This window comes from Chionomys nivalis, chromosome 14, assembly GCF_950005125.1.
Source record: "Chionomys nivalis chromosome 14, mChiNiv1.1, whole genome shotgun sequence".
Classification (NCBI taxonomy): domain Eukaryota; kingdom Metazoa; phylum Chordata; class Mammalia; order Rodentia; family Cricetidae; genus Chionomys; species Chionomys nivalis.
Genome location: NC_080099.1, coordinates 27,402,822 through 27,415,167, shown reverse-complemented (window position 1 = coordinate 27,415,167; position 12,346 = coordinate 27,402,822). Strand labels below are relative to the sequence as shown.

At 42.0% G+C, this 12,346-nt stretch overlaps 1 protein-coding gene across 2 annotated transcripts in view; it reads left to right on the top strand.

Moving 5' to 3' along the window:
* Window positions 1–9,691, top strand: part of Megf10 (multiple EGF like domains 10) — a 154,120-nt gene extending 144,429 nt beyond the window's left edge. For both annotated transcript variants that reach the window (XM_057788613.1, XM_057788614.1), the window contains exons 21-25: window positions 165–292; window positions 1,204–1,327; window positions 3,768–3,812; window positions 4,558–4,764; window positions 6,024–9,691. In XM_057788613.1, the coding sequence (XP_057644596.1) occupies window positions 165–292; window positions 1,204–1,327; window positions 3,768–3,812; window positions 4,558–4,764; window positions 6,024–6,271 (752 nt within the window). In that variant the 3' untranslated portion in view covers window positions 6,272–9,691. The remainder of the gene's footprint in view (window positions 1–164; window positions 293–1,203; window positions 1,328–3,767; window positions 3,813–4,557; window positions 4,765–6,023) is intronic.
* The last annotated feature ends 2,655 nt before the right edge of the window (window positions 9,692–12,346 follow it).

The window sequence follows — 12,346 nt, the reverse complement described above, 5'->3', positions numbered from 1 at the left end:
CCAAAGCTAAGAACAGTCTTCCGGTCTTCCGCCAATGCCGTCACAATTTCCAAAGAGGCAGTAGTGGGCATCTGCTCTTCCAGGGGCTTTGAGGAGTAGGCTGGGCAGGAGAGGGAAACATCTGTACTGTCATTTTCAATTAACCCTTTCTTCTCTTTTTGCAGAAACCCTGCCTCACAGCAACGGTGGAAATGCCAACAGCCGCTACTTCACCAACCCCAGCTACCACACACTCAGCCAGTGTGCCTCATCCCCTCATGTCAATAACAGGGACAGGATGACCATTGCCAAGGTGAGGGGGAAAAATGCCCCAAGAATCAGAAAGTGGGGAGGGGAGAGAGATAAGGAACACACACTTTCATGAGGTCTGCAGCTCGCCCCTGCTGCACACCTGATTCTCCTAACATCCTCTAAGTGTGTCTTAGCATCTCCAGGGAACTCACCAGGGTCTATGTAATAATGGCTTCCAGCCTCCTCCACTGTTGCTGTGGGCATTAAGGTCGTGACGCCAGCAGGTCTCACTGTGTTCCTAATTTTACCTGAGATTAAAACAATGTTTAATCATAATGATGCTAATAAAAGCATAAAGACTTATTGTGAAATCACCACATCAATCCTTTCTGACCACCTGTATTTCTGCGACCTCCCAGGATGCTCTGAGTTCCAAATTCTCCTTCCCACTGTCCCCAGGCTCCATCTTCTGACTCATTACTGTCCAGCTCTCTATTAAGGAAAGAAGGAACAGAACAAAAGGGGGGGAGGATTAATTAATTTAATCCACTACCATTATTGACACTGCTGGGTTTTCACAGTGGCGTCAGAGAGTTAAAAAGAACCTTGCGTTGCCCAGATGCCATGCTCATCATCCCACCCCATCTCATACAGCTTCTCATGCGCATGCGCATGCTTAGCAGCATGGCCAAGGCGCTGGGGATCCACAGCATGGAGACTGTGATAGAACTCAGACCCACAATTCTTTAAAATCTTCGTTTATAGCTCAAATAAAGTCTAATTGGTAAAAGGTGACAGTGTGAAATGAAGCCCTTCAGGTCTTGAGTACTGAGAGATGTCCACTCAGCCAGGAATGGGCCCCCTCACCTCTTTCTCCCCTCCCCTCCCTGGAGGGAAGGGCCTTGCCATTAACCCCTGAAACTGCTTTCCCCCAGTGTGGTCTCCTCTTAAATCGTGTTTTTCTTCTCATAGTCGAAAAACAACCAGCTCTTTGTGAATCTTAAAAACGAGAATCCGGGGAAGAGAGGTGCCTTGGTGGACTGCACGGGGACGTTGCCAGCCGACTGGAAGCAAGGCGGCTACCTCAATGAGCTTGGTGAGGCCCACAAGCACATGCGCATTCTCGACAGTCTAAGCACTCATCCTGCTGTGTGCACGCTATAGCCATCCACCAGAAACATGCCTAAATAATGGAATTAGGTCTAACTCCTCTATAGGGCTTACTACTAGCCTTAATGACTTATTTGTTTGATGATCACTTTCTGAGTTATTACGTTGTTCCAGAATTGAGAGACAAGCATCTCTGCCCGCTAGGAACTTCATCCACGTTAGCTCAGTTCTCACCGGAGCTCTGAGAGGTAGTTCTCAGCTCCGTGTGACAGTTAATGAGCCATAAAAAACTGGGGTGATTTCCACAAGACCCAGAACATGTTTTGAAAACCTGTTAGAACTGGCCTTTGAACCCTGTCAGCTTTTACCATGATGTAGGCTCCCTTGGGGAAAAAAAATGACAGCGTGTTCCCTCTTACTACTGAATGCCACCTTCAACATCTCTCCCCTTTTTCAGGTGTGGAAACAGTCATGAGATTAGTGGTCCATAAGCTTTTTGCAATCAGGATGGATTTATATTCTTATACATTTATTTGAATACCCCAAAGGGCCCCCTGCTGTTGTAGACTATGGCTACTTGATAGTTACCATATTGCAAATTAAAAATTGAGAAACTTAAAAAAATAGTTATTTTAGCTAATTGGCAATAATAATCTCATTTCAATTCACTAAGAGCATATTATAAAACTGCGTTCTCCTTCCCCCTTCCCGTGAGGGTTAATGAGAAGGCTGGCTCTACCTCGTAGCTTTATTTCCTGTCTGGCTTAAGAGTAAATGGCCAAATTCTCACATCTGCTCTGTAGCCAGTCATTTGTGGAGCGCACCCTGTACAGCCTCAGGGAAACCCCTCCACACACGCGAAAGAGAGTTAAAATGATAGGCAAGTGATACCATTTTACTAGGAAGTCGTTTTAATTTTGAGGACCTCCTGATCGTGAATTGTGGGTGCCAGCTTCTGGGGTACACTGCCCAGCACATGGTGCAGTTTGCTCGTTAGTTGGGGGAAGATTGGTAATCCAGGAAGGAGCATGTGTGCACCCCCTTTATATCGGTTTCATTCTGGAGCTGCGATGAAAAACCTTTAGCCAAAAGCCATTCAGAGGAGGAAAGGGTTTCTTTCATCTCACACTTCCAGGGTACAAGCCATCATAGAAGTCAGAGCAGGAACCTGACGCAGAAGCCATGGAGGAATGCTCCCCTATCCTTGCTCTCCCTCCATTCCCCTCTTCCTTCCCCCTTTCTGCTTTTAACTAAGTCCTTAACATTGCTTTGAAAAATTAAAAAAAGAAAATGTCCTGAAGGGCTGATGCTGATGGTGTTTTGACAACTTAAGTGTTACAGTAATTGAAACTCCATTCATGTAGATGGTGCCTCAAAGTCTGCAAGGCGTGTGTGTGTGTGTGTGTGTGTGTGTGTGTGTGTGTTCTATTTCACTTAATGGTGAGAATAGCTATGTAAGGGTGGAGTGCAGGTTTTGCGGAAGAGAAGACTGACGCTTGGAGCTAAGCCCGAAAGTTATGTCCCTAGGGACTGAGAGGAGCTAAGAGCCTTGGCTCCCATGTACTGCCTTTTCCTCTCTCCCAATGGCTCCAGTGGGATCCTTGTCTCCCATTCAGCACCAGAATGGCAATGTAGCATTTACACGAGGTGGCAAAAAATCGGACCAGAGGGGACTTTGTATCTTCTCAGGAATTTGAGTGCTATGGACTCGTGATTACAGTCTGATGCTCTGTCAAAGGTGCTTACAGCTTCGTTGGTTTCAGTGTTTGCTGAAATGTTCACTGCCAACAGGTTTCATTTTTCCCAGGGTGAGCAGATCAATTTATTCCAAACCAACAGGCACCTCTATGAAGGTCAGATATTTGAAAACAAAACAACTCCTCTACAGATGCCCACCCTCAAGAAGCCTGACAAAGTCAACAATTTCAAATAAAAGTTAATAAAAATGGTCAGGTTCTAGCATTGACTGATAAAGTATTAAAGTCAACGCACTTAGAACAAAGATGATGCTACAACCGAATCTTACTTACTGAGAAAACTGTGAAAACCATCAGACCCTTGAAGGAGCTGGCAGAGAATGACCTCTCGGGTTTAGCCTCGACTACATCCTTCATGTTGTTCAGCCTTGGTTCAGGCTGCTGTTTCCTCTCTGCTTGTGTCTTTGTTTCTATATACATTCCTCTACCTTTCCCCAAACCCTGCAAACAAGCAGGTGAAGGCTGAGATGTGTGCATTCATGCCTACTGCCCACGGGGGTCCAGGCCCTGGCATGATTAATGGGGTACAGAGATTTCAGAGCAGAGCCACGGTGACTCACTCAGGAGCAATCATCTACCGTGATTTGAGATGGCGGGGGGGGGGGGAGGGGGGGCTTGTTTCCTTTTCCTTTCCGTCCTCACGGGCTGGGTTTCCCTTCTCCCTCACAGGCACTTTCGGACTGGAGAGAAGCTACATGGGGAAGTCCTTAAAAGGTACGGTGTAGATTTGAAGATGTAGCTCGGAGACTGAAACGATTTTTAAGACAAGCAAACGTGGAATTAACCAAGATGACCTGGAATTTTCAATGTGACAGTCCGCTGTAATAAGGCACCAACATGTTTGGTGGACATGGAGACACTGATGATAAGCAGATCTGTTTGAGAAGGCAAACGTTCCAGTTTTTGGAGGGAATGCTCCTATTTTCTTGAAATAAAACAATGTCTGGGGAGAGACAAATGTGGACTGGGAAGCAGCAGGCAGTAAGACAGGATCAGCGATTAACATCAGCCCTCCACAATGGCTTTGAGCAATGAGCTATCTAGTACCAAAAGGTTACAGAGTTTCCATGGCAAAAATGCCCCTCTTTCTACGATACTAGAAATAACCTGTGTTTCTGGGCCATAATTCCCGACTATTGGTTTAAAGGCTTTAACTAGTAAATTTCCTCATAGAGTCAGAACAGAATTAATTGTATTTGAATGTGATCATCGAAATGAAACCGGACCCATGTCATTTTTCTTAGCAATCCCCTTAGAGGAAAGTTAAAATTACGTTATAGATGGACCATTTTATAGCAAATGGTCTTCAAAATAAGTAGAAAGTGCACATTGTTTTTAGCATAGACCATTAGAGAATCCTACCCGTAAAGCAAATGAAGTAATCTGCCCAAGGAAATTACCACTGAGAAAGAACGGTGCCCGTGAACCACACTTACTTTCCTTCCCTTTTCCTTCTCAGATCTGGGAAAGAACTCTGACTATAATTCCAGCAACTGCTCCCTAAGCAGCTCTGAAAACCCGTACGCCACAATTAAAGACCCACCTGCACTCTTGCCTAAAAGCTCCGAGTGTGGCTACGTGGAGATGAAGTCACCCGCGCGGAGAGACTCCCCGTATGCGGAGATCAATAACTCAACTTCGGCCAACAGAAATGTCTACGAAGTTGGTGAGTTCTCCGTCCACATCTTAAAGAATCTTGGCATAAGACCGTGTTTGAAACAATTCCAAGTAAGCCCGTCTTTTATACGCAACTGTGTTTTACAAAGATCGTATTAATTGATATCAAGTGAATTTTTCAAGGAAACGACATTTAACAATTTAAAACTTATTTCCCTTATTTTCTACATGGCCATCATCTTCTGTTTTAGAAGCATGGCAAATATTTTAGCACCATGTGAAGAAGCATATGAACCATATATTAGTTAAGACAGCAGGTAAAAATAAATAAATAAATAAAAGCCGGGCGGTGGTGGCACATGCCTTTAATCCTAGCACTCGGGAGGCAGAGGCAGTTGGATCTCTGTGAGTTCGAGGCCAGCCTGGTCTACAAGAGCTAGTGCCAGGACAGGAACCAAAAAGCTACGGAGAAACCCTGTCTCGGAAAAAAAAAATAAAAGGCCGGCAGGTAAGTCAAAACAAACGGCTCGAGGGGACCAACCAGGTGGTTCCATTTCCGGGCTGTATTCATGAGACTAATGCAATGCTTTTAGTAGAACTGGAACACTTTTATTTTAAACTTACATAACATGTCAAATGTAGTCTCATGTGAATCTGGTATGAACTAGGAAGAATTAAATACAAAATTATACTTATTCTGAGTGCCTTCTGTGAATGTCATTTGGGAAAAAAAATGTTGCCGCCAATATTGACTTGATAGGAGGTATATTTATTTTAGTCTCTCTGTCCATAGATATAGTATAAAAATATCTTGTTAATGGAAAAACTACGGTAAATTAATGAATGAATTAATCCATTAATTAATTTATTTATAGTCAGTGATGGCATCCCCCAACTCTTCTTTAAGCCCATCACAATAAGATGAGAACTCAGCTCAGTGTTTAGGGCTAACCTTGTGAACATGTTGAGTATCTCCATAAATTGAGGCAACCTCTAAGAACACTTTTACCTGTAGAGTCAGGGGCTTGGGCTAGGTTATTCCCAAGGTATTTTGAGACAATGGTTCATATTTGTGGTTTCTGCACATCTTCTTGATTTCCACATCCTTTTCTCTGAATACCATTTCTGGGTGCCAATTATGTGAATAACTATAAGATTCACTGTAAGATTACAATTTTTTTTAAAAAAAAATTTCTGTAGATTTTTATAAAGTACTTCTGTTGTGTTTTATATTTGAAAGAAAGAGCATCATCTTTAAAAAAAAATTTCCCTTGCTGATAATTTTTTTTTTGTTGCTGGTTATTACAGAACCTACAGTGAGCGTTGTTCAAGGAGTATTCAGCAATAATGGTCATCTCACCCAAGATCCATATGATCTTCCAAAGAACAGTCACATCCCTTGCCATTATGACCTGCTGCCAGTAAGGGACAGTTCGTCCTCCCCCAAGACAGAGGATGGTGGTGGTGGTGGCGGCGGCAGCAGCAATAGCAGCAGCAGCAGCAGCAGCAGCAGCAGCAGCGGCAGCAGCAGCGGTAGCAGTGGCAACAGCGAATGACATCCAAGGAATTCTTGGTGAGCGCTGGAACTCTTTCCAGGCCCGCTGTTGAGGTCTCCATCTTCAAGTTGATGCTGCAGATGACGTGAACTAATCCAATAAGCAGTTGTTGGACACATACCAGAAAGCTCCCGGCTGAGGCCGACGCCCAGCACGGTGTGTTGTAAACAGGTGGTCTGGACGGGGAGCACTTCATCATTTCGCATTGCGGTTAGGTTAGGAGCTGCAAAGCCAGTGACTTGTTTTAAGATGTTAGCTGATGGGGTGAACTTGGCAAAACCTTTCAGAGACACAGGCTTGAGGGGACACTGTAATTATCCCTGGAAAATTATCGATATGTTGTCCTTACCATCACAGAGACACCCCTAGGATTGTTCAGGTTACCACACTTAGTGACGATGGAAATTACTAAACATGTAGGAGGTAAGGAACATATTCCCGAGTCCTTCTGCATAATGTTTTTCCATTTGGACTCGGTTTCATGGGAGGAAGCAGTTCGTCAGGCAGTAAAATTGCATCAACTTCTAATAAACACTAGCCATGGGAGCAAATCTAAATACAAAAAGGTTTTGTTTTTAGAACGAGAAATGTACAATTAAAATTATTTTAGATATAGCATAAGCATTGGAGAAACCAGTACATAAATGTGATATTTCTGTTTGATCTTTGGCCCATGTTAGTTTCATGACATCATTCTAATTGCCGTCTCCGCCAGGCATATTCACCATGTCAGATTCATTCCTTACCAATTATTCATAAATACAAAGATGCAATTGTTTTATTTTTGATTGAGTGAGTGTGTGACGAGTGCCAGAGGGTGTACATTTAAGTGTAAGATGCTTGGGTGTGATAAACCTTTAGTAATACATGCTGTAATATAGACTTAGAGGAATGTTCTCCTTAATTTTTCCCTAGAAGTGACTGAAATATTTTTGTTCATATTTGGGAAAAGGGCACTTTCCTTATTAATTGTTGATTTAGAGAAACTATGCTTAAGCTGGCCTTTTGCATTGCTAATGTGACATGTACCCATGCCTCTTTAGTTTGTATTTTCATTAAGTTGTATATTCTATGTTTTGTAGTGTTTGGATTGTTAAATTGCAAGAATATGCCATGGCCATTGTTTGTTGCGTCATTGCCATTCATCTTTTGCTTGATACAAATCCATCGTTTTTCTTTTGGAGGGAGGAAATGAAAATATACAATTTGGACCTATTAAACTGACTGTTACTAAAACAGTATAGTAGCCGTAGGTACACAGCAGATCACTGGAATGGAACTTTCTAGAATCCACAGTGGAGCTCTTCTTTCCGTGGTTAAACTCAGGAAGGAGTGGGTACCACAGGTGACGTTACTAAAGACTTCCATCAGGGTTATCGACAACTGACCATCTAAACTGGAACACTTTTCGTAGTAAATGCAGGCATGACTAAAAATCATCCTGCATTGGGTTTAAATATGGGCTGTACCCTGCAGACTAGAACAGAGGCTTGCCGGGTGCACACTATTGCAGACACATTTTTACCCCAGGGCTTATCATCTCGTGAGAATGTTAATGTGATATGGGAAAGCATCACCACACACGAGCCCGCAGGGGAGGGGAAAGGCGATGTAATGTCATAGCAGAATGCAGCAGCCGCTGATGTTCTAAAGATAGGAAACCCTGCATGGCCTTCTGCTGGAGTCCATTTATAATGGCCTGCTCCGTGCCTGTCTCCTAGCGGGAGCTATAAAGTATTGGCCTGGTCAGTCTTCCAGGGGGAACATCCGGTCATTTTGTATGCTACACCTGTGCCTGTCATGATGGGATAATTTGGTCAGGTGAATAATAAATCTGCTGCAAACACACTTAGGGCAATTTCTCTTTTATTAGCTGGAGCGTACTTTAGAAACAATTGATTTTTTCCCCCCAGTAGTTAAGCATTGACTGCTCCCTAGGGAACAAACATCAAACAGACACATGGGTTAGCAGCCACAGGAGTCCTTCTTGGTTATAAATAAATAAAAAAGTTGAGCACTTGTCCTTTTTCTTTTTGAGCATGAGGGTAAGTTTGAGGTTCCCTGTTACTCTCTGGAGATGTTTTTATTTTTCATTCTACCATTTGGGGAAAAAAAAAGAAAACTTTGTATGCAAAGGCGTACAAGGAAAGCCTACAGAGCAGAGGGAGACTCCAAATGGCCAGCAGCAGCAAGCTACCCTGTAGAGTCCGACTGAGACCCGCGTCCTAGACCGGTGTCCTAACACAAGCCCCAGTCCTGCCCCGTATCTGAGGCAGCGCTTACCTAGCAGTTTTCTGTGAGACTTTTCCTAAGTCAGAACACTTCAGAATTCAGACATTATAAATCCCACGTTCGTTGTCTTTGGAGAGGAATCTATTTTCTAGATGTTTTGCTGTAATTTCTCTCCAGTCTCCTGTGGTAGAAAGAAAAAAAGCACTGAATGAGTCTGTGATGTCTTGCACGTGACAGCCGTATGAGAATGTGACGCCAGCCACTACTCTTTGCCTAGATGTCGATGTTTTAAAATTTCTCTCATTTACTGCATTACATCCAAACTTGCCCAAGTGATAACACATATACTCGCTTTCATTAGGAGAATATGATCATTGTGGTTAGTTGTATGATAAGGGAATTTTCATAACTATTCACAGTGTTAGACATGAGCCCCTCCCTAGAGTACTAGTAGCAGACAGAATTCAATGTGGTTAGCAATGTTTCTGTGGGTATTGACCAAGTACAGAAAAACTGACCTTAGAAGCTTGTAACAGAGCAGCACAGGGTGCCATAGCCAAATCCATCAGCATAAGGACCGCTGACTAGAGAAATGCAGGCTACTTTATGGAAATATGGTCATTTGGACCTCAGTGGGCTGTAACAGTGGTCAGTCCTGGGGAACTTTTCAGCCAAATATGAAAGTCAAACATAAGCAGCTTAATACCACCAATAATTCACATTGATATTGGAGCTCTACAGTTCAAGTAAGACAAAAATCGTAACAGTTAATTTGGGGGCTGTGGTTTTAAAATAATGAATGTTCCATCTCTGGGTAACATGTCCTTATTATTTCAATGAAACACTTAAGGGCTATTTTTATTTAAAGTTTTAATGCCATGGACATGGCCAGAGGCTTGGTGTGAAGTGGTTGGTTACGAAGCATGGGACGACACACAGAAAGCTGCCCCATAGAGCCCTGTTCGTTATTTTGTCTCAGCTTTGTTTTGATATGACCAAATCGCAAAATATCTATATGTATTTTAAAAGGAAAAAATTCCAACTGCAGTCTGGTTTACTTGGTAACGGCAAACAAAATTAACACTTTGAGTGTTAAGCTATCTCTCTTTTCCAAAGATGACAAACCTCCTCAGCATTGGCTTTGCTGTCATTTATTCTGCCAAGTAGGTTTATAGATGAATGCAATAAACTTTCTGATAAAAAAAAGCTCTAAAGCAGTATTTATTTCTTCATGTGACTGTTAACCAATGAGAGAAAGATTCATGATGCTGTTAGAAAACTGACACGTTGTCACGCGTGGCTCCATAGTACTTAGCCTGTACATTAGAAAGCAGTAGCACTTTATTGTATGTAATTGCAAATGTGTATCTTTCCCTTCAGAACAGAGATTCTCAATCTTCCCAAAGCTGTGACCCTTTAATACAGTTCCTCAGGTTTGGTAACTCCAAACTATAATATTCTTTTCACTGATATTCCATAACTGTAATTTTGCTACCATTACAAATTATATTGTAAATATTTTTGGAGGCAGAGGTTTGCCAAAGAGGTGATGGCCCACAGGGGAAACACCTAGAATAAGAGTGAAGCTCATAGGGTATATAATCATGGGAGCAGAGAGAGATTCCTGGAACTAAAAATGATATTACTTTAAAAATTCATTAGTGGAACATAAAAACAAGGAAAATAATTAAGAAGATTGAGTTAGTATTTTCAAAGATGAGATGAATTAAAGAGCATCTCTCTCTCTCTCTCTCTCTCTCTCTCTCTCTCGTGTGTGTATCTGTGTATGCATGAGGAGGACATCTTCCTCTATTGCTTTTCCACATTCATTTTTGAGACAAGGTCTCCCACTGAGCCTGTGGTTATATATAGCAACTTTTTTCGCCACCTGGATCATCTCCTCAGTCCAAGAGTAAAATCTTATGAAATCATAGGTGCAAACAAAGACTTGTCCGAAGGTCCTACTATGTAAGAAGCTGCTGGTCCAGAAGAAAAGAGGAACCATAAAGTCATAAAAGAATAACAGAAGAAAACATTGACAATGTGACCCAGACATTCAAATCTTCCTCTCGGATATGGCCTGTCCTTTTAGAAAAGTCAATGAAAAATATATGGAGGAAGGCACATCCTGAAGAAATCTCTAAATTCTTAATGATAGAAAAACTTTAAACCATACTAGAAGGCTTAAGGAAATGTTTACAAAGGAAAGAAAACCTGAACAAATAGAGACAGTATGAGATGGAAGAGGAATGGGGAGGAGGCCACAGTAGGCAAGGACAGTAATGACTAGACAAGTTGAGTTGTTCAACTTCCTGTTAGTTTCCTGCTGAAACATCAATGGCACCTCCTGCCAGAACAAGAAGACCACCTGTCAGCAGGACGTTTAAAATCCTCCATTAAATTTTGGGTCCGATATTTGATACAAACTAGTATAGACCAAGAAGCGATAATGAGCAATGACAGCACAGAAGATGCTGTGCTCTGGATGGGCATAGGGAGGAAGCTGGAAAAGCAGAAGCACCTGTTTATCATTAACTTGCTATTAAGAAACAAGCAAAAATAAAACTCCAAGGTCCGAATGAGTCAAAAGCTGCATAGTTCCTGGCATACAATATATTACAATTTGTCTAGCGTTAATGATTTAGAATCCACTCTTGATTATAATGTGGTGGGAAAATATCAAAATGGACCACAAACTGGCCATGAAGCCATAGTATATTTAATAATTTAGCATTATATGCCCAGAATTATGGAACAAATGACCTTTAGACACCTACAAATAGGACTCAAAATCCATTAACTTGTTATAATCTCCATTTAACGCTCCCCAAAGCAGAGACTATGTTGCTGAAATAACAGCGAACCTGTTTTCTAAATTTCTAGCTGGCTATCAGGCTGTTTTTTCTTGTTTTGTACATGTATGTATTTGTGTGGTTGTGCCTACATGTGCACATAGTCAAGTACATGTTTATGTGTATGCAAGTGGAGGTGCATGGCTGAGCTTAGGTGTCATCCTTGATTGTTCTCCACCTTCTTTTTCTTTTCTTTTCTATTATTTTTCTTCTTCCCTTTTTTTCCACAATAAGGTCTCTTATTGAATCTGGAGCTCATCAATTCAGGTAGACCAGATGACCAATGTATCTGCCTGTTTCTGTCTCCCTTAGTGTTAGAGTTACAGACAGGCACTACCCCACTCAACTTTTATATGGAGATGCTAGGGATCCAAGCTTAGATTATCATGCCAACTGAGACAACTTAGCTCCCAGGATAGGTTTTCTTTAGCTATTTAAAGGCCATTAGTACAAGCAGAGAACAGACATGGACACAGTCTTCCCGAAATGTCTTAAGACATTGCTTCCAGTGAGCTCAACAGAGACCCATAGATGCCCTGCTAAAACTAAGGCAAGGATAGAACTATCATCTAAACTGCTATTGATATTGTAGTTTAGAAGCTCAACACTGGCTTCTGAGCTTGAGTTCTACTGGACATGATACACCTGAAAAGATCATGAAGAAAAAGGGTTGCACTTGACATTGTACTCCAATGCCTAACGTCCATAGTGTAGGATTAGTGGCTAATAAACCTGACTTGAGGATTTAAGTCAGAGTCAGAGGTGAGCATAGGCTTAGTACATAGTATAACAAAGGCCCTGGGTTCAAATTCCAAACACACACACACACACACACACTTGACAATAATGGTGTAATCAGTTCATAAACATGTAAATGTAAAGGAAAAAAAAAACCACAGCTCAGGATGAAATGGATTCACCTCCTATGCATATAAATGTTTTGCCTACATGTATTTATGTGCCATGTGCATGCAACACCCACAAAGTCCAG